This window comes from Scomber scombrus, chromosome 10 (genome assembly GCF_963691925.1).
Source record: "Scomber scombrus chromosome 10, fScoSco1.1, whole genome shotgun sequence".
Taxonomy (NCBI): domain Eukaryota; kingdom Metazoa; phylum Chordata; class Actinopteri; order Scombriformes; family Scombridae; genus Scomber; species Scomber scombrus.
Window position 1 is genome coordinate 1,086,181 of NC_084979.1, and position 22,706 is coordinate 1,108,886.

A 22,706-nucleotide genomic window follows, 5' to 3' on the forward strand; every position below is an offset into this window, starting at 1 on the left:
AAAAGTCCTGACTATTATCATGTTCAGCCAAATCACAACAAAAGTTATATCAAGGCACTTTTCACATAGAGTGGTTTACATCATACTCTTTAGTTTAATTTAAAAAGACCCAACATTCCCACATGAGCAGCACATGGTGACAGCGGCCAAAAAAACTCGCCTTTAACAGGAAGAAACCTCGAGCGGAACCGGACTCTAGGTGGGCGGCCATCTGCCTTGACCAGTTGGGTTGAGAGAGACAGAAAGAGAGAGGAGAGAGAAACTGACATAGTAACAACAAATATGATAATAATAATGGGAGTATGATGAACGATGATAATAACAAGTGCAGTGTTTTTTTATTATAAAGATAGTTTCATAATCATACTGGCCTAATCACCCAATGCCTGTTGTATCTGTTGAGATCATGAGGTGTGACAGGAAGGCCACTGTGTGTGTTTTTTGTTGATGTGTAAGATTATTCAATGTGAGATGTTTACCTGTAGCTGATAAAAATGATTTCTAATATTTGCAATGAAAATGAAATGTTCACACCCCAATTCAGATTGTTGGACATGTTTTTTTCCCTTTGTAATATTTACAATAGTACATCTTTTAAATTAACAGTAAAACTTAGTAGTTACTACCTAAGCTGTGTTAATTGGATATGTGTGTGTGTGTGTGTGTGTGTGTGTGTGTGTGTGTGCGTGTGCGTGTGTGTGTGCGTGTGCGTGTGTGTGAAACATACAACAAATGTAATCCAACTTTGATGTAACTTCTCAATGCATCACAATTAAGCACTATTGCAAAGTTCATGCTATATTAAATGCCAGCCAGCCAGCCAGCCACACATGGACAGCCAGCTATGACATATTGTAGGTTAGGTCAATTTTATTCATTTATCCCTTAATTACAAAGTGGCCTTGAAGTGATTTACGATCTGTGTGAACTCCTAAAATATGCACTCGGATCTTTGAAAAAGAACAGCAGCCATTGAATGTGTCGAGGAAGTGTGCAGAAAGTGGGAGAGAAGGCCGTGTGGAAAGTTAAAGCTAATGAAAATTGATCCAACACTCCCACGCATTGACAATTACTGACTGACTGACTGCTGCTGTTGAAGCTGGCTGCTTACACAATTTGACAATTTAACCACCTCCAATTCAAGGAAATGGGTTCAGCAGGTTGCATTAGACTGCTGGCAAATTGCGAATGAGTAATAAAGACACTTTGATTGCTACTGCTACAGATGTTGGCTAACAAGCGGCTCAGTCACTAACACTATTCCTCAGCAGTGGGATTAGCATGCTGCCATGTTAAGTGTGTTGTTTTAGCCTTCCTCATGCAGAGCAGCTAGCCAGCTTACTATCACTAAGCCCAGCAGCCTGTTGACGGACACCCATATGGTGCTGCTGGGACACAGATGGCCTCTGGTGTAATGCAGGATAAACACACAAGGGACAAATCTGTGTGTGTGTGTGTGTGTGTGTGTATGGACATTCATGAAGATTTCTTTCGACTAGTTTCTCGGCTTAACCTACTTACAAGACAAGAACCTGTAGATCTGACCTCTTTCCAATTTGAAGATGGTAATTGATGATTGTGTACCAGTAGTGTAGATAATCTGATAACATGTCAGAGCACATTGCTGCATATGTTTCACATTTTAATGAGGATAAATGACCATGTAAAGTTCAGTCCTTTCATTCTTTGAGATGTTTCTAATATTTTAGCCATATTTAACAGATGGAAGCCTAGATATTAGAAAAACTAATGCCTTTTAACTGACTAAATAAATAAGTAAAGTTCCACATATTGAAGTCCAGTAGATGAAATAACTAGTAATAATATTACTTGTATCTGTATTACTGAATAAAACGTTTCATTTACCACTAACAGTATCAGTAACTAGAGCCTGACCCATATATTGGTCAGCCAATATTATGGATCAATATCAGTCTATCACAGATATTGGTATCGGCCTATATGTTGTCCGATATGTACAGATATATTTTTCTGTGTGTGTTCTTAACTCAAGTTATGTACTTATATTTACATAAGTTAATATATACGTACAGATGTTTTTTGGTTTTTATTTATAGTAATTTATAGTAATTAAATTTCCAGTGAAGTTTTACTATTTCAGAGAACTGATGTCATTTTTTAACAATAAAGTTTATTGTTAAACAGTAAAATATCATGGCCACCATTACATATCTTAATAACCACATTTGTGCTCATATAGCTACATATTCTGTGTATATATAAGATTATATGCCAACATATCTGTATCTCCAAAAATCCAGTATCAGTCAGGCTCTATCAGTAACAACCCAACAAATGTTATTATTATTAATCAGTTCAAAGATCTTCACTCTTTGTTTACGTCTGTGCAGAAACTGTTCTTTTTTTATCAGGCCTTTAGACACATTTTGTTTTCATATAAACTGAGACAAATAATAAGGCAAAACCTGTCAGAAGAATATCATTTTAGCACAACATAGACATAGATCCAAGATGGATAGTTGGAGCAGTTTATCAATCCCCAAAGGGAAATTGCAGTGTCACAGCAGCCAAGTTACAGAAATCAACGAAAGAAGCCAAATAATATGAGATGTGATTTTAACAAGATAAAAACCCAGAACAGATATTAAAAGTAGAACAACAATCATTTATCTCTAAATGTCCAGTATATACACTGTTCTTCAAAGTGCCAGTAATATTCTCTACATTATTATATTTCTGTGTTATGCTAAACAAATGGGACACTGTTATTTTACAAAACATGCATCTTCAGGTCATACGTGTACCAAAGCATTTGAAAAAGAAAGGAAAAAAAACAACCAAAAAGCCAAAACATTTTATATTGCCGAAAAGAAATGTTACATATCTACAGCTTATCCCACTAAAGTCATTTTCTCTCTATGCTTCATTTGTTAACAGCCAACTCAATGTCTGGACATACTTTAAAAATCAGTGTCTGTTTTTATCTTGCTAAACTGAGTATTTCACAGTTCCCAGTACAAAGGGTGACGACTGCTACTACGTGCATATCATAGTACAGGTCAAGCAGATAATATGAACTACTGTACAGCATGTTACAGGATCCCAGCATATTAACATGAGGTTAAGTGTATATTGTTTATAGTGTTGAATATCTTGGTCCATGTAACACAACCTCAGGCTTCTCCTTTAACAGAAGTGCCCCAATTTGTACTAAATTGTCCACATAATAAAAAATAAAAGTAAAGTTCAGTTCAAATTCAGCATCAGCTTAAACAGTCGTCTGTGTATGGGTCAATGACGTATAAGGATTTTCAACAACTCAATTGTAGAATAATAAAAACAAGCATATCTAATGCAGTAGTTCAAACATTCAGAATGTTGTGTACCTGACAATTCATATTACAATTTGAAAGTGATTTTAGTGGGTTTTTCAAGATTAATTGGCACTGGCCTGAAAAAAAAGTCATTTGGTGCGACCATGATTCATCTTGAAATATCTTTTCTAAATAAAAGATCATCATTTACAAAAATTTAAAAAAAAATTCAAATACTTTGTTTCCAAACACTTTATATTACTGAAAACTTGTAAAAAAAGATGTGAAGCGTGTTAAGTAAATTAATTTATTTCAAGATGAATCATGGTCGCACCACATGACTCTTTTTAAGGCCAGTGCCAATTAATCTTGAAAAACCCACTAAAATCACTTTCAAATGTATAATATGGATCTTCAGATACACAACATTCTGAATGTTTGAACTACTGCATTAGATATGCTGGTTTTTTATTATTCTACAATTGAGTTGTTCTAAATCCTTATACGTCATTGACCCGTATATCAACCAAAAACCAAACAAAAGCTGTTAATTCAGTAGACTGTCAGCAGGGAAGACTGAGTGCTGAGTGTTGACTGAAGGATGAAACCAGTAACCTGAGGGGAGATATGACGGCTTAGAATTATGATCATTCAGAATTTATAGAATACTGTGTTACTTAATTGTCAGATATAATGATGCTTGTCTATTATTCACCTTCCTCTTGATGTGGTGCCAATATCACACCACTTTCAGTAAATGCTGTCACTTCATGCAGGAATATTTTCTCATTCTTTGCCTAAACCACTTCCTTTTTTTCTGTTAGGTTTGTTTCTATGAGTGTTTAAAGCTGAATTCACCAAACTCATCATAACTAGACAAACTTGCAATAGTTTGTTTCAGTCTGATGATTGTAATCTGTTCACGAGGAGGTTTGTATTCATGAGATATGATCGTTAGCATGATCAACATCTCTAAAATGTCCACATAAGGCGACCTCTTCTGTTTGTGGGTGAGTTTCATTCACTAAAATGTTCCCAAAGAGTAAAAACAAGAGTTTCACACCACAGTGTTTCAAGTGTTGCTTTCAGACATCAGCAGATGTGGTCGTATTAGAGAAGCTGAAACATTCTAAAATATGAATCCAACTGCCAACAATCTATCATGAGAGCAGATATAAAGAGGGAACATGAATTTAGATGCCAAAAAACATCTTTCTGATGCAAAGCACTCCATGACTAAAATGAGAGGTGGTCATGTGACAGTGCAGACATATTAGAGGAGAGAGGAGAGAGGAGAGCCTGCAGTAGGTGAGTGCAGTAACAATGTCAGCTGTAATACAAAATGATACCAGACAGAGAACTGCAGGAACAACCTGAGACAGCTGTTTACAACTACAGTGGAAACCACTTCTAGTGATCACTCACCCACTCATATGCATCAACAGAATCATTCCTATCAAAGCTGTTTAAATGACCTCACAGTAATTAAATAGTCTGCTGACAGTGACCATTTTGGGTCTTTTCATACTTGACTATATTATCTTACTTTAATGCCATGATACACGTCTGTACTCACAGTAGCAGCTTGACATGCAGGACAAAGAAAGAAAATATAATAATAATCATCTTCTTCTTACTCTAAGTGGTTTCCACTGTACTACTGAAACAAAGCTGCTCTCCTCTCAGTAATGATGATGATCATATGGTGAACAGAATATACATTTTGCATGAAGGTTATTAGTAACATATTTTATTTGAGTTAATATTGTTCTTTATCTGCACTAGAAGGCCTCATCTCTCCATTGCGCCATTAAGACAAAGACTAATAATAATAAACTGAAAATAGAAGCAGAGCAGAAAACTGAACCTCTCAGCTGTTAGTGACTAATCTGTATTTTAACCACAGTGTGACTGTAATTTCATAAAGTCAAATGAGCTATTTAAATCAGAATGAAATGACCCCAGGTGGCTCTGTCCATTGAATAATATAGCCTGTAATAATTAAGTCAACCTAAAATACTTCCACCTATGCAAAGGCCATGTCTACATTTTCAATATGAAAAAAAAATCTCATTTAGACATAATTTCCTCTGTTTTTCACTGAGCGTCCTGACAGTCAAAGAGCAACTGCTCCAAGCATTTTCTTTTGATGGAAAGCCAAGTAGACACACATCAGCCTGTACACACCCATTTACTGTGATTTAAGCCAGACAGGAAGAATGTGTTCAATAGAAAACCAAGGTGAACCCAAAATTCAATGCAGTTTTTCACAAATCTGGTTTGGGTCACCTAAATCACACAAAAAATGAATAAAAACCAAACAACAAAACAACTACAATAAAAACATGCTGCTGATGAAGACAGTGACCAGGAATGTTCAAGTACTCCTAAAAGTAAAAATGTTAAAAATGTTGCAAACAGTCGTTATTGAACCTTGTTTCTATCAAAAGTGTGTCTCAAAACACACTCACTGATGCCTCTGTTGAACTGAGGTGTAGTTGAAGTCTAGATATCTTACTATGTTATTGAAATTGAAAAGATCATAAAGGTTAGATACTGTTAGTGGTAATTTAGATGAACTGGCCCTTTTCAAAAAGAAAAAAAAGCTGTTAAGTTTTATTTTCTAAGCTCTGACCATCAGTTCTATAAGTTATGACAGCCTTGTTCTCACTTAAGCAATTGCTGAGATATCACAATGTGGTGAGCATCACTAAAGATGCTCCGTCAGGATCCCTGAACGTCACCCTGACCCTGTGTTGACAGGGCAGAGGTGTAGTGTGCTGCTGGTGCGCATGACTCACAGGAAGTTGGTTGGATGTGATAGTGAAGTATTACTACAGTTCTAAATGAGAACAAAGAAGCAGACTTCACCAACAGAGGTTTTGCTCAATGATTTATCGCAGTGGAGACTCGCAGATGTACCTGTAGCAGGAGGGATGTGTGCTGCACTTCTAACTGCTGAAATAATCTATATTAGCTGTCACACTAAAAACACCAAGAACAAGCCTGCTAACAACTTAAGTGCGCTGGTTCATACATAATGAATGGGAATGAATAAGGCTAGATTGATGTTTTCTGTCCAATAAAAAGACTTTAGCTCTGCTTCCGCTGTTTTCTATCATCCACCCACGGCTAAGATGGGTTCTGAATAAGAGGATTGCTTTTGAAAAGAGTTCCTTTACCTCCGAGAGTGAATAATGATGCAGGGTCACCACTGCTGTGTTTTTATATTTTTTGACTTTATCAGTGTTGGTCATCACTGATGCTTGTAGTCAGCTCTAAAAGATAACAGTAAAATGAATGTGTATGAGTGCAGTCTCAGTGCTCTAATAACTTGACATATGAGTAATACTCTCGGCATGCATCTGTGCCTGTCACTTATGACGACCAGTAAGTGACATGTACGCAAAAACTAACAGCCGAGTCTGATGATGCGAAGTGTTTATCTTCCGTTTCTGAGTCATTTGGTTTCCTGTAGATCAGCAGAGAACATGGTGATAACAGTTGGGAGGCTGAATGTGTTAATGCAGCAAGTTTTGAGTTAGAGTTCAGAAGACTGAACTAATGGGTCTGTGCATAGAACTGCACACCACCATCTCTGCAGCGACTGCTTTGCATTCTGCCGGAGTTATCATTGCACTCCAATACTGAGGTTTGCACTGTGGACAAATGTACAGCAAGTACAGAAGAAAACCCCTTAAAAGATAAGACGTGGATAAAACTGCCAATTCTTTTTTTTTAAAGATCCACTAAATTGATAATGGTGGATTACTGATTAAAAATCCCCTCCACACATTTTAAGACATAAAAATACTCTCATTTCTGTATGATTTGTTTTTCCACACAGAATGAAAGGTAGTAGTAATAGTTGAACAGAGGCTAGCCTGGACGTTACATCATGACTTAGGCTTTTAATTCCAATATTGGGAAAAAGGTTTCAGACATGGTCAGGCAATTAAATACGAACTATGTTTGAAGCATACCAAGGTCTTATGAGTTATATGTGAATTTACATCCTGTTACAGTAGCACCACCCTCAAGTTAAAATGTTAACTGAGACATCTCAAAAATACTGCATAATTATACTTAAAGCGGTTGGAACTTAAATGCTGGTTGTGAAAGCCTCTTGGACTTATTATTTACACCCATTTCTCTCATACTGACATTCTTTAACTGTGGAAAGGAGAGCAGTTCTGCACCTCTTTAACTGTGCCTTCATCTGTGGGATACATTTATTCCCAAAAGCATGAAGGAAAAAAGGAAATTGCAATTTAGACATTTTTATATGAACCTCTTTATTGAAGTATTCCCACAACACACTGAAATGATTTGCTCATTTAGACATCTAATATAGGCAATATGGACTCTATAGATATAGTCAAATAGTAAGCATGTAGAATCTAATATAAACCTATCAATGTAGGGAGAAACTCGTGTCATGTTGGATTAATGTATCACTGTGTATATGCTGAGCTGCTCAGAGGCCAAGTTCCAACTAGCACACACATCATCGCCCTACAGTGTGTGGCTCCAGTGCTTGGTATATATATGGAGCTGGTCATACATGAGACTGCCTCACTAAACTGAGGTAAGGATTACATGGGTCATGGTTTGAGCCTCTGCAGTTCTTTTTTCATAGCCTTTCATCAGCTGACTTGTTGTACAGGGTTCTGGAGTACTGCTGTACACCACTAAAGCAAGGTGAGAAGTTATACCATTGGACATCATTTTCTTTCTCCTGCTGTCAGATTGCACTTTACTGATTAAAAGTTATAGTGCAAACTGACCGAAATTTGACCACGTGTTTTGGTCGTGACTGTTTCGGTTGTGACAATTTTAGATATTTTTGGACCTATTTCACAGATGCTGGACAGCACATGGTTAGTTAGAACAGTTCTGAACCGTGGTGCACACTTGAAAACGACATTTTCTAAAATAAAACTTGCAGAAAATGGGTGTATGGTAGTGACGTTCCTTAAGGTTACACGCTGACTTTTTAGACATTTGAACACATTTACTTCAAAATGATGGAACATATCTGGTCACCATGCTGCTGTGAGAAGGAGAAGGGGCAGACATACTTCCTGATCAAAAATGTAGGGGTGTAACTAAAATCAGTCTCAGCCCACCATTTCGGTAACATAAACATAAACATAAAAATCTGGGACATTTTTTCCATAATATTTCATGAATTACAAATTAAATGTAAAATATATGTATTTTGGACTACTTTCAGTATCATTTTCACTTATTGAAATTTAAGGGTTAGGGTTAGGGTTGGGGACAGCCACCTCGCAATAAAAAGTACCCTAAAAATGATTATTTTATATATATGTTAAGCTCACTACTATCTCAAATATTTTGGGTTTCAGTACATATTAGCAGGATCTTTGTAAACATCTAAGATTTATAAACTTAAATGCTTTTTAAATGAGTTTTTTTGGTAGGGGGCAGCAGTTTGCACCAATTCAGTGAATGGCCCATATAACTTATATTACATACAATAAATATCGTATACAACTGAAGCAAAATGATATACTGTACGTGTTTTCAAATTTCCCTTCTAAAGAAAGTGTTTTTCCTATTAATGCTCTACTTGAAAGTTTGAGCTTCACTGTGCTATTTTCATACTCATCAACAATCAATAGCTAACTAAGTTTGATGTTGGACCTGCAGAGGAAACAATGGCCCTCATCTCAAAGATGATCGCTAAAGATGTTTCTTCAGCTTTGTCAAAAGCAAAGGTTTTCAAAGTTCAATGGTATTTGTTAAGCCCAAGTTATCTTTCTCATTAAGAAATGCCATTATTGCATATATCTAGAGTGTGTGTTTGTCTGTGTGCAGAGAGCGGGTGGAAACCTTTGAATAATAGTCGCATAGTTCCCAGTGAATATGTAATAATGTTTTTGCTGGAAATGCTCATCCCTAAAACTTACTAGAAAACTAAAAGTGTTCCTTTTGCCTGGCGTGTAGGAGGCAGACACAGATGACAACCAGGGAACACTGGACTTTGAAGAGTTCTGCTCTTTCTACAAGATGATGTCGACCCGCAGGGACCTGTACCTTCTCATGCTCACCTACAGCAACCACAAAGATCACCTCGACACAAACGACTTGGCCCGCTTCCTGGAGACTGAGCAGAAGGTACGCATTTCAGTTACATTTAAAACCTGCAAACTAGCAGAAGTGTGGATGTGTCAAAATCTGACGTGATAAGAATTGCTATTTTTAACCCTCACTGGTATAGGTTGGATAGAAATAACAGGAATTCCAGGACGGTCTGAAAACGGACTAAATGTTATGAATAAAGCCATCACTGACATGACTGTTATGATAGTGAGCAGTGCCTCGACTGTACTATTAACAGTAACATATTTATGTAGCACAACCTTTATTTAATCAATCATGCATTATTGATTGTTACAAGGAAATATTCCCTAATACCACATTTTTGATATATTTTATAATCAACAATTAGTTCAGTTGTATCACTAGCCAAATGGGACACTGAAAGTCAATAGTTGCTGGCCTGCAGCTATTCTACAACACAGTTTGTAAGTAGAGCATGGGAGATTAGCTTTAGCACAACCAGCTAAACAGTGAACAGCAGGTCAGCTTGCAAATCTGCAAAAAAACTACACTCAAACTCAATGTGTAATATTTGATGTTGAAGACGAGACGACTGCAGACTGCATTTGACCATTTATTCCAGACTGACTAGAATATTATTTAAAACAATATGTATGATGTGTACATACCATTCTCATGTCTGTGGGGTACTGTAAGTTCACAACAGGACACCGTTAGCCTAGCTTAGCAATAAGATTAGAAGCAAGGGGAACACCTCTGAAGTTTACTAATGAACATGTGATCATTCTCATTTCTACAAACAGAAATGTAAGAATTACAATTTGTGGATTTAGAGGAAATGATGTGTAGGAACCATTTCTTGGCAGCGTGCAGTGGCTTCTTTAGTCTGCACAGAGATCAAAACCAAACTAACTAGGGCTGCAACTAACGATTATTTTGATAATCGATTAATCGATCGATTATTTTTTCGATTAATTGATGAATCGGATAAAAAAATATTTTTTTAAATTTCCACCCCTTCATTCAAAAACAAAACATTATTTCAAATTGACAATGCAAAAAAGTGCTCAAACATGTTGCTGCTTGGACGTCACTGAGCTGTTAAAGTAATATTAAATTATAAATAATAATTTAAACAAAACAACTAAATGTTAATGTCTGATAGCTTTAACACAATAACATACACATGTATGCTACACAAAAATAGTAAATAAAAGATAAATAATAATAATGGTTTTTTATTCCAGTTTTACTTTTACCATCATTAGGCTTCCATACATAGCTACTAGCTGCTGCTCTCCTCATCTCCTGCTGCTGACTGTGAGATCTGAGCAGGTAGAAGCTGATAGTTCACTAACTATAACCAGAGAGCACACTGCAACAAGGTTAATGATCCACACAGTGACATTATATCATTGATATGATATAATACATATATGATATGAATAGCAAACCGATCGTTGTTTGTGCGCATGCATACGTGTGCACGCGCGCTTCGTGCCGCCCTCGGCAGGATGCAGCACACACTTTCTAGTTGTATGTAGTGTGAACTGCTCATACACGATTTTTCGTTGTTGCAGCCCTAAAACTAACCAAATCTGGCCACCCATGCCATAGCAGGACACACTGCATACTAAAGTAAACTGTGGTTTGTCAAGAAAGTTTCAGCAGGAAACTCCTCTCAGTAAGATGTACAGTATGTTAAATACATGACATACAACTTTGTTAGCTTTAAAGGAATTGTTAAGAGGATTTTTTGAAACTTTGGACAGAGCCAGGCTCACTGCCTTCTTTTTATGCTAAGCTAGACTAACTAGGTTCAGTTACCATTACATTTTAAGGTATTGTTGCATTTTAAAAAGAGCTGCATAATATGTTTGTTTTGTTTTAATCTTGACTTTTGACTGTAACTTTCTCAAATATTCTTTTAGTTTTTTTTTTAGATGTTTATTAGTTTACACATGTACAAATAATACAGATACACACACATAACACAACACATAACACTTCTCCATCACAACATAAGATGTGATTGAGATGGCAACACATTCCATATCACTGAACCTCTGTAGATTAGACCTAGACCTAGATTAGAACTGTATCTGTGATGATCGACAGATTGGAGGCCTGAGTTTAAAGTTGTTACAGGTAGAATAGTTTTGAAATTGGTGATAGTAGGAATACAATTCATGATAGAATGGAGGATGGGTCTTAGACAACAGAATAATCGCTCCTTTGAAAGGTTATTTTCAGGAAAAATCTGAAAAAGGGTTGTGTACTCAGCCTATCCAATTTTAAATTCCTTCATGGGTAGTTACGGACAGTTGTGTAGAAGTTGGTGATTGTTCTGCCATTTAAAATACTGAGTCCTTGTTTTTAGCTTCTGTGTGGTTGGAGGTCAAAAGACTAACTGATTGGCCAAGTGGTGCTCAGTGTGGGTAAATGTAGGCAGTGAGGGCCCTGCAGGGACGTTAGCATTAGTGCCTTCTCAACACTTATAACAGCAGCAGTCGGAAAGGGTTTTCACATGAATCACATCTCCTTGCTAATGATACCGTTGCTTGGGAAAGAAAAACGAGCTAATGAGCGTAACTGCTTGTTTTTCTTTAAACACCCAGTGTGTGCTCCATCAGCTAATTTGCACTCTCGCCATCATTTTTAAAAGAGAAGGCTCTGTTTGCATAGTGAGATGTCAGCTCCACTCGGCTGCGGTGTATTCCAATTATACTCAGCATTTAGTTCTGACACTGTGAATACGATGGCTCTCCTCCTCTTCTTATTGGAGAATGGTGGAAGCTGTTTTGTGAAGCGATATGTTTGAAATAATGTCAAGATGCAGCAGAGTTGTCTCTGCTGGTGTCATAGACCACAGCCTTTGTTGGTCTGATCTGTTTGTCTGTGCCTCAAATAACAATCCCTGTCTGTCCCCATGCAGTCCAAACCAAACCATCTAACCTAAGCTTGGGTTTGGTTTCAGAAGTGAAAGAAACACTATGAAGTTAGTTGGACCACATTTGTACAAAGACTTATGGTGACAGGATTAGAGTGATCATTATACTTTCAATATCATCTTCCATATTAGTGCAAACCAATATATGAAAATGCATGTATTAATAAGATTAAACATTTATCTTATGGATATAGGTCTGCTAGATACCCATATCAATCAAAAAGCCTTGTGTTATTGCTTGTAGTCTAATGTTCCACAAACACCACTCTGCTGCTGAGTTTCATTTTTTAATTGAAATATTTGTTTTATTAACTAATTATTTAAAATTGCTTGCAGTTTCTTGTATCATCAATTAGTTACCATCAGTAAAATCAACTCTTCCTGCAGATTTTTTGCAGCAATAGTCTGCCAGGAAAGGGAAGGATTGTGCCAGTTTTAATGTAAAATAAATGGTAAATGGACTGTACGTATATCCATTTTTTAGCCTTTTTGACCACTTAAAGCAGTTTTACAGTACATGTCACATTCACCCATTCATACACTGATGGTGCAGCCATCAGAAGCAATTTGGGGTTAAGTATCTTGCCCAAGGACGCATTGACATGAGGACTGGAGGAGACGGGAATCAAACCGCCAATCTTCCGATTGACTGAGCCACAGCCTCCAAAAAATATGAATAACATGCAGGTAGTGTTTTTTTTTACTCACAGTAGCTCAACAGATCCAAAAAATGGCAAAATAGAAGTGATGAGAAATAAATAGTGAATGGAAACAGTGTTGCAATGAGTGAATAAAGATTGAGAGCAGGAGAGTGGTGAGTATGACACCTGTACTGATGAAGAAAACATGGAGGGAGGCTTGAGTTTGCATCAACCAGGGAACAGGGGACATAAAAGTAAAGGTCTGTTTCTATATAGATCTAAATAGAGTCTGCTGTTTGGCATTTTTATTTTCATCATGTACAGCACCGTAAGACTGTATTAAACCTTTATTTATTATACACTGGGTTGTCATGAGCAACAGATATTCAGGTTCTGTAGAGGAAACATCCTAACCACAAAGTGTTCTCATGTGCTGTGATATATCTCAACATACACTGAGTGTATTAGCACAACATTTCGTACAGACATTCATGGTTCCCAGATGATGTATACTGATGCTTTTGATGATCCTCTAACGTTGACCTCTCATCCAGCGCCACCATCTGGTCAAAAAATTATAATTATATATTAATATGATCATTTTATGACCTACTCTTTTTTCAAATGATTGTGTTGAAATTCGAGTGTGCCTGCGCTGAGCTCATTGATGCTCACTCATGTGATGGAGGTGGGCTAACCTCTGCTGAGTATATTTGGATCCACTCTCTACACAGTATTCTCTCACCTGGATTATTGTGGTAGCAAACATAAAAAAAACACAATGATAGACACTTGGCCTATACTCACTACTGTACAAGTGGAATAAAAAAATGTTTTCTAAAATGGAAATAACCCACACCAGACTGTAGCCAGCTTCAACCTCTCAAAAGGCTATAGCTGTCATCAACACAGTAACAGACCCCCCCCCCCTCCCCCTGTTTAAATGGTCAATATATGTGGGAATCTGATAGACCAATCAGGCGGCTTTAAAGATCAGCTACCAGACACACTTTTAAATCCTGTCGCTGGGACTCAATGAAACATGACTATAGGAAGCTCTCTTAACTCAGTCACTTCTCAATAATTAATATTGAATCTTAATATTGAATTTTTCTAAGATGGAAGAATACATTAGTTATTATTGTGTTTTATAGCGTACAGAGTCATTAAGTTTTATGGCTGCATGATGTGTATTTCTGTACTTTGTAGATGACCAAAGTCACCAAGGACCATTGCCTGGAGATTGTCAACAAATTTGAGCCATGTTCTGAGAACCAGAAGGAAGGGGTTTTGGGTATTGATGGTAAGTGTACTTTAAAATTCTGTATGTAGAACTAAACTCTTTGCTAGTTTCTTCTAGTGAAATCAAGCAGTTCTTCATCTGGGCTACAGCCTACATCATAAATAAATATTCTCAGAGTTTTTCTTGCATGTCGTGCACTTTGAGCGCATCACTTTGATCAACTTAGGGAAGCTTTTGCTCTGTTGTGATCTGTTCAAAGTGTCCGCTGCAAATTCACAAGATTGATCTATGCTGCTTTAAAGCTTTATTTACTTGTACAATTCATTTGATTCATTGTGTGTGACTTACATTCAGTGTGTTAACACCTTACATGTTTTTTCTATTTTTTTAAGAAGTGAGATAGTTTAATTGAAAACGGTACAGACTGTAATAATAGTAACGGAGTCCATCATAGTGCCTTGTTGGTATTGATTGTTAGCAGGAATATTACAATAAGGTAATTACTGCTTACAAACAAGCTTCTATCTTTTAAAAGAGACTTCAAATCAATAAATATTGCATTGAGATATTTCTTTTCAATGAGTCACTACTCACTGACTCTTGTTCATGAACTACAGCAGTAGTAGAAAACCCAGCACTGTATATGTTCCACCTCTCTCTGCTGCACCCACACCTGATTACCTGGACTGGATTAGGATGAATGTAGTTAGAGTTAGAAGAAATGGAAAAATATACAGTTCAAACACTGTCGATCATTTGATAACTTGTGGGATTTATTGGTCAGTCATACATATTCTTATACACAGAAACATCATATACTAATAAATATTCCAGCAGTAAGAGAGACGGTGTGCCACAGTTGTTCTCTTTGTTTTCAATTTACACTTTCAAACACACCTGTCATCTTTTTAAGGACAACTTAATCCAATAAATCACTGGCCCTAAAAATACTATTATTCAAAAAGCCTGGTAAGAAATATGAAGTGGTGTTTGCTGCTGTTGCTGTAGAGTCCTAGCACTACATACTGTATAATCCATCTCTGCCTCCTCTGGCCAGAGTTCATTAGCTAAATACACATGATCAGGTGCTGGACCTCTCTGCACCACTGCTGCACTTCTTGAACATATAAAGTAGAAGCAGTTATCTAAGGCTATGAAATAAAATGAAAATAAATGCTAGTCTATCTACTGGTGCCTTAGTGGGACGTTTTGATACGTTTGATTGACCTAACAGTTTACATAGCTATGAATTAAGAGATGTGTGGAAATGTAAGATTTGAGGCATTGATCATAATTCAAATTGTTCAAACCTAGTTTGTCAAAAACACTTTGCTTCATTTATTTCCAGGTTTTACATGTTACATGCGCAGTCCAGCAGGGGACATCTTCAATCCAGAGCACTATAACGTGAACCTGGACATGAGCCAGCCACTGTCCAACTACTTCATTGCTTCCTCACACAACACTTACCTGATGGGTGACCAGCTGATGTCACAGTCCAGGGTGGACATGTATGCCTGGGTGCTGCAGGCCGGCTGCCGCTGTGTAGAAGGTACACTACACACAGTTTAAGGAATGATTCAAACAATTAATCTTTTTGGTTTGTTTGTTTTTAAAGCAAATAGCAGTGCTGATATGTTTGGACTAAAGTTACAGTTTTCAGGTTTAATGTCACTGTGCATTTCTTCATGCAGCTTAATTATAGCAATTATATCACATTTACAAGTTACACAATGATGCTCGGAGCTTGAATCATGCAGTTCTGGTTAAATTAGAACAACATTTTAACAAATCAGAGCTGAGGAAAGAATCCCTTTGTAAATTAGCTCGGTATCACATTTGATGCACGCACACTGGACACAATTAGACTGAGGCATGTGCAGTGGACATGTGGGGTAATTACACTCACAATGTCAGCCTGTGTCTGCCTGCTACAATTTAGAGAAGTGCCTGCTGGGAGGCAAACATGTTGTGGGGGATGCCTGGCATTATCCACTGTAAAAAGGTCACCACCCACTCCTCTACTATGTTTTGCCTGAGGATTGAGGCCAACACAAATCAAAGTGAACTGGGCTCCATGGAAGTGTCTTGCATGCGTGCTGTGATGAAGGTCAACCAGACTGAAGGTTTGGTTAAAGCTGCATACTTGTACCTGACAGTGAACCAAACAGAAAACAGGAAATCTTAGCAACTAGCTTGTGAACATAGTAAGGCATTAAGCTGCTTAATACAGTTAGTAGAGACCAAAACAGAGTTAAAAGAGGAGTAAATATTGAACATACATCCAGGTGGAGACAAACACAACTCCAAATGAATGATAATGTTGCTCTATAACTGCTGGATGTGGAGATGAGCAACGGGTTGCTATGACAACTTCATAAGGTGAGAAGATGCACGTTTCCTTTGCCCTGAGTGACTGAAAATCACTCATACAGCTTTAATTAGTATTGTGTTTCGAGCTTCTCTTTTAGCAATGCTTTCAACTGTCTAAATAACCACTTCTTTTGTTTTTGAGAAAACTAAAGATGTTAATTAAGTTACCTTAAAAGAAATCACGACTTATCAAGTTGTCCCAAAACAAAACAAAATGACAACAAACAATGTAATAATGATCCACATGCTGAAGTAAAAGACAGCAGAAATGTAGACAACAATTATTCAAAAACTGTTCCAGTATTACACAAATTTCCATGAAGATGTTAATGAGTGACTCCTCTCCTGACCACAGTGGACTGCTGGGACGGTCAGGACGGGGAGCCCATTGTCCACCACGGCTACACGCTCACCTCCAAGATCCTCTTCAAAGACGTCATTGAGACCATCAACAAGTACGCCTTCGTCAAGAACGAGTATGTTGAAACACACACGCACACACACATGCACACACACACACACACACACACACACACACACACACACACACACACACACACACACACACACACACACACACACACACACTTGCAATCTCTCTCTGTGCTGCTACACACTATATATGTACTGTGTTGCACACTCACTCAGTCAGGATGGATGGTTTCAAGGGCCAAAACTTAATGTATAAATACAAAAATAATTATATGTGGGTCAATGACGTATAAGGATTTGCAACAACTCAATTTTAGAATAATAAAAACAAGCATATCTAATGCAGTAGTTCAAACATTCAGAATGTTTTGTATCTGAACATTCATATTATACATTTGAAATTAAGTGATTTTAGTGGGTTTTTCAAGATTAATTGACACTGGCCTTTAAAAAAGTCATGTGGTGCGACCATGATTCATCTTGAAATAAATTAATTTACTAAACATGCTTCACATCTTTTTTTTACAAGTTTTCAGTAATATAAAGTGTTTGGAAACAAAGTATTTGCATTTTTTTTTTTTTTTTTTTTTTTTTTTTAGATAAGATATTTCAAGATGAATCATGGTCGCACCACATGACTTTTTTTAAGGCCAGTGCCAATTAATCTTGAAAAACTCGCTAAAATCACTTTCAAATTGTAATATGAATTGTCAGGTACACAACATTCTGAATGTTTGAACTACTGCATTAGATATGCTTGTTTTTATTATTTAAAATTGAGTTGTTGAAAATCCTTATACGTCATTGACCCATAATAAAATTATTTAACACATGTAACACTCAATTGTCTCCATAAAGCAATCACAAATTAAACGAGACGTTAAATATATGTATGTATGTATATCATTTATATTTATTCATTTATATATTTATACATTTTTGAATGTATTCATTTGTATATTGGGGTTAGGGTTACTTATTCATTTATTGACACATTTATTTATCTATTTAGAATAGTGTTACTTGCTGCAGCAAAATAAATAAATCTGTCAATTGCTTCCATTAAAATCAGGGGGCGGACTCTGCCCTGTGATTGGTGGTCAGCTTAAATTATAACACTATGTATATATTCATTTATTCAAGCATTTAATAATATTGTTATTCATATATTTAGCTTTGGCCCTTAAATCTTCCATAAAAAGCTCCCAATAGATCACTGTCATGTTTCATCGTCTCTCTATTGATGGCAACTGACAAACCATAAAGTATGTATGTGTTGATGAAAATCACCCAGCACTATATGGACATATATGCTGTCAGGACATGTTACATTGTTGCATTACACAGGCTGTCGGCTCGTAAAGCCACAGAGAAAAATGGAGGAAATGAGGCTTGCAATACAATTCCAGGGTCGGGTGAGTTTAATGCGCTGCTTCTTTACATTTGAAGCAATCTTATGATGCAGTGTTCCTCTTGTATGTTGGATTTGACTCATTGTTTGGTGATGGCATGAGAGGTGATGAGGGAAATAAAACATGGACTATCAAGAGGCGATGTATGTAGCCATAGAAAAGTTCCTCCTGGGAGCAGTTTGATGTTTTTACAGCTAACAATTCACAGGTTAAAGTGTGATTCCAACATAATGAGAGACGGATGTAAGTGTTTGTTGCTCAATTTATTCAGCAGATTTTCGGCCTCATTAGTGTACAGGTTGTCTTTTCTAGTTATGAGTTAAACCAAAGGATTCTCATACACAACATCAAAAAGAGAGCTCACACCTCAGCCCATTAACAGGAGGCTTTGTATCATTACAATGTGGATAGTACATGCAGATTAACAATGTTTCACTTCCCTCCTTTCTCATGCTACACCAGCAGTAGGGAAAAGCAGACACAAATATCATAATACTAAATACTTATCAAGTATCAGTTTATTTGGAGGACGATGCCAGGAAGTGATCACAGGACTGGAGTAACAGCTAAGATAAGTTACTACTTTTATCTGTAGTTCATCCAGAAGGAATCTTAAAATTCAGCACATTCTTGAAAACCTGGCTGCTGGCTGAGACAAACCAGCCCCCCTCCCTCCCAAACAGCCCCCCCTCTGTCTACCATTGGTACCTGCAGGCAGTGAATCACATCAGACTGATACTGACTGATGTCTGTGTTTTTCATTCTTTATAAACTGCACCCCAGCATTTTTGATGTCAGGAATATTATCTATTTTATTGACATTTAAGATCAGTTTGATATCAGTGATCAGTGAGATATTATTGAGTTTATATAGTGACTTTGTTATTGTAGACGTTACTGTTGCAGCTTTAGAAAAAACATTTAGTTATATTTGAAATATAGATCAATTAATGAAAATAGATCAATGAAATAGAACCAATGAGAGTATCAATAAAGAACCAAACCAATAAGGACTATTGATGAGAGCAGTGTTTGCAGTCACATATGTTAAACATATCAAATATATATATGAATTTACAAGATTTGTTTTCTATTTTTTTTACTGACTGATGTAGATTCTGGTTGATAAAGATAATAAATACAGATATTTGTGTTATTTTAATTTTAAAAAATAGCTGTATAGTTCAAATAAGTAGGCCTACAAGAGAAATAGGACTCTTTATCACTGGTGCATAAGATGCATCAGATTACGTCGTCATTTTACTGGTGAGGTATGATATGATCCAGGAAGTCCAATTTGAGTAACAGACCCGTGAATTTTGAAGTAACATATAACGGTAACAAATCTTTTAAATACAGCATTCACATGTAACCCACCAGGAATCTGTGCGGTCATGTATGTGATTGGTTGATAAGATGCCTTGCTAGATGATGTCAGCCTGCAGCATATCTTGACCCAGGTTGAGACTGGTTTTTGTCAGATCAACCTGCATTTTTTGAGAGGGGGGGGGGGTTTGTACAAAGCTCTGCGTTGGTGCCCCTGCAGCACGGACACACTCACTCACTGTCTGTTTTAAGAGCTGCAGGTACAGTATATAACAAAACTGAGTACACCACTGTGTAATATCATTCAATGTTAAATGATTCAAAATGTTATCATCTCACAATAATGATAATATTTTAGGGTGAAATGTAGGGTATTTGATCCCATTTGTAATTAAAAACAATAGGTTAGACTACATTGAAAATACTAAGTACAGCCTCAATGCAACAAAAGTGAGTTAAACTAAATAAATACACCTGAGACTTGTCATTCAGAGTAACCTCAATAAGATAAACAGAATAAAAACAGTTTTGGCCTTTGTTGTGTCTCATGCAACATGGCTCCACGTGGAAACCAGATTGTGGTTCACAAAGATGAGAGAAGGTCTCAGGTTATCAGTAGGCTATTGAACAAGAAGCAGTAGTTAGGAGTTAGTACAGGAGGATCCAAACTACAAGGCTCAATGAAAAGTGACAGTACGCACACAAACGTTAGCTATTTACATAACCTTGCATTAAAAAAACAGAAGGGCGAGTGCTTCTAACTTGGCACAAGGATTATTTGTGGACATTGGTATTTCAGTGACTGATCAGACAGTGTGAGGGACATTACATGAAGTCAGCCTCTACAGATAATGTCCAAAAACTTTGCCAAAGAACATGAAAGGAAGCCTGATGAAAACTGACAGCACATCCTTTGGTCGGATGAAACCAAAATAAATGAGTTTGGATGAGATAGAGTCCATCATGTTTGGGTTGGAGCCGGCCAATACTTCCACAGTGACTGCATAGTGCCGACTGTGTAACACGGAGGGCTGCGTGAGTATGAAAGGTGTAGGACAGTCGACATTTATTAGATGGCACTATGAATGCAAGTTTGTAAACCCAAATACTGAATGAAAAGAGGACAGTGATCCAAAACACACTGCTAAAATCACACAAGAGTTTTTTTTAAAGAAGAAAAAAGTAAAACCTGACCTGAACAAGTATGTACTGTACTCCAATATGAATCCAATGGAACACCTTTGTAGTATTTTAAAGAGGAAAGTAGAGCAACGAAACCCTTCCATCAAAGAGAGCTGAAAACAGTCCTCCACACAATTGTTCTAGACTGTTATCATCCATGCCAGGAAGAGCCAATCTAGTATCAAAAATAAAGGCTGTCATACGATATATTAAAAAAATAAAAGAACTGAGTCTTGAAGTTTGTTTTTAAATGAAATCAATCTTTCATTATAGTTTAATTAGTCAAATGTTCTGTTTTTCTATTCTTGGGTATTGTCTAAAACAACAAACTGTATTAAATAGACACAATTTATAATGACTTAACATGTTTGTGATACTGATCAGGGGTGTACTTAGTTTTATTATATACTGTATGTACACGGTCGCCCATAAAGTTGGAATAATTTAGTTTTCAGACACATTCCTCTTTTTTATTTTCTATTCATACACATCAGTAATCACCTTTGATCAGGTGCAATGAGATTGATCAATACAATGTTGAGAATATATACACTTTATCTATCAATTATTAATCACATTGTCACAATCATTTCATGAGAAGAAGTAAAAAATATTTTATTCCAACTTTATGGGCGACCGTGTATCTACTTCAAACAGTACATATTCAGAACCATGCACACAACCTACTTCCAGTGAAAAACTGTGTAGTAACGTTGTCTGCAGTCAGTTAAATGGCAGAAGGTATAGATTCAGATGAAGGTAAAAACCCAACATGCAATGTCTTAACAAGGTGTAGCTGCACCCTGAGCCTCCAGAACAGCTTACATAGATTCTTAGAGTGTAAAGATATTTCCCCATTTGGTGTGTTGATGATTGTGGTGGAGAGTGCTGTCTAACACATCAATCCACAATCTGCCATAGGTGTTGAGCTGGGTTGAAATGTGGTGACTGTGAAGGCCATAGCATATGATTCACATCATTATTATACTCATCAAACCATTCAGTGAGCCAACGTGCCCCAGAGGCATCAGGTTTTTTCCTTTAATTTGTGTAACATACGCAGGCGCTTCCATATATAAAAACACACATGAAATACAAAATCACGCACACACCCATCCACACAACCACACCCACACACACACACACACACACACACACAAAAATGAAAGCATACACACAGACACCCTCCTCCTCCTCCTCACACAGGCTGCATCAGAAGGTGATAATCTCATCGACATGCACACAGTCTTGGGAGGATGCAGAGAAGAGCTCTATTTTTAGAGCCTGGCTCTTCAAGTACAATGAAGGAGAAACACTCGCTTTGTGGGAATGTTCACCTTCTCTGTGTGTGTGTTTTTGAAAATGTAATTGTGGACATTATATTCAATAGATAATTGGCTAAAAAGGAGCAGAGCGAAAAGGCTGCTTTTAACATCAAAAAGAAGGATCTGATTTACCAGGACGCTGAATAAAAAAGGCTCTGCAGCAAGATGACAGGGACAAAATTGGAATGACAAGCTTCCATCTGACTTAGACTGTGAAGAGTCCCAGTTAGTATGTTGTGACTGAGGAGTCACAGTACTTCTGAATGTTAGACCACCGATTCTTCACTGTAGTAGGACATATTGCTATGAAAATACTGACATTCATCCAGATGTGTTTATTTATTACATGTTCATTAACAGATGAACATTCTTTTTACAAGTCATATAAAAACCTCATATGACCAGAATCTTGCAGAGACTGAGAGTTGCTTTAGAG

At 36.9% G+C, this 22,706-nt stretch overlaps 1 protein-coding gene across 1 annotated transcript in view; it reads left to right on the forward strand.

Annotated features, from left to right (window-relative positions):
• Positions 1-22,706, forward strand: part of plch2a (phospholipase C, eta 2a) — a 71,490-nt gene that overhangs the window by 17,133 nt on the left and 31,651 nt on the right. Inside the window, exons 5-8 of the mRNA XM_062426535.1 lie at positions 9,270-9,440; positions 14,187-14,280; positions 15,569-15,772; positions 16,949-17,069. Coding sequence (XP_062282519.1) covers positions 9,270-9,440; positions 14,187-14,280; positions 15,569-15,772; positions 16,949-17,069 — 590 coding nt within the window. The remainder of the gene's footprint in view (positions 1-9,269; positions 9,441-14,186; positions 14,281-15,568; positions 15,773-16,948; positions 17,070-22,706) is intronic.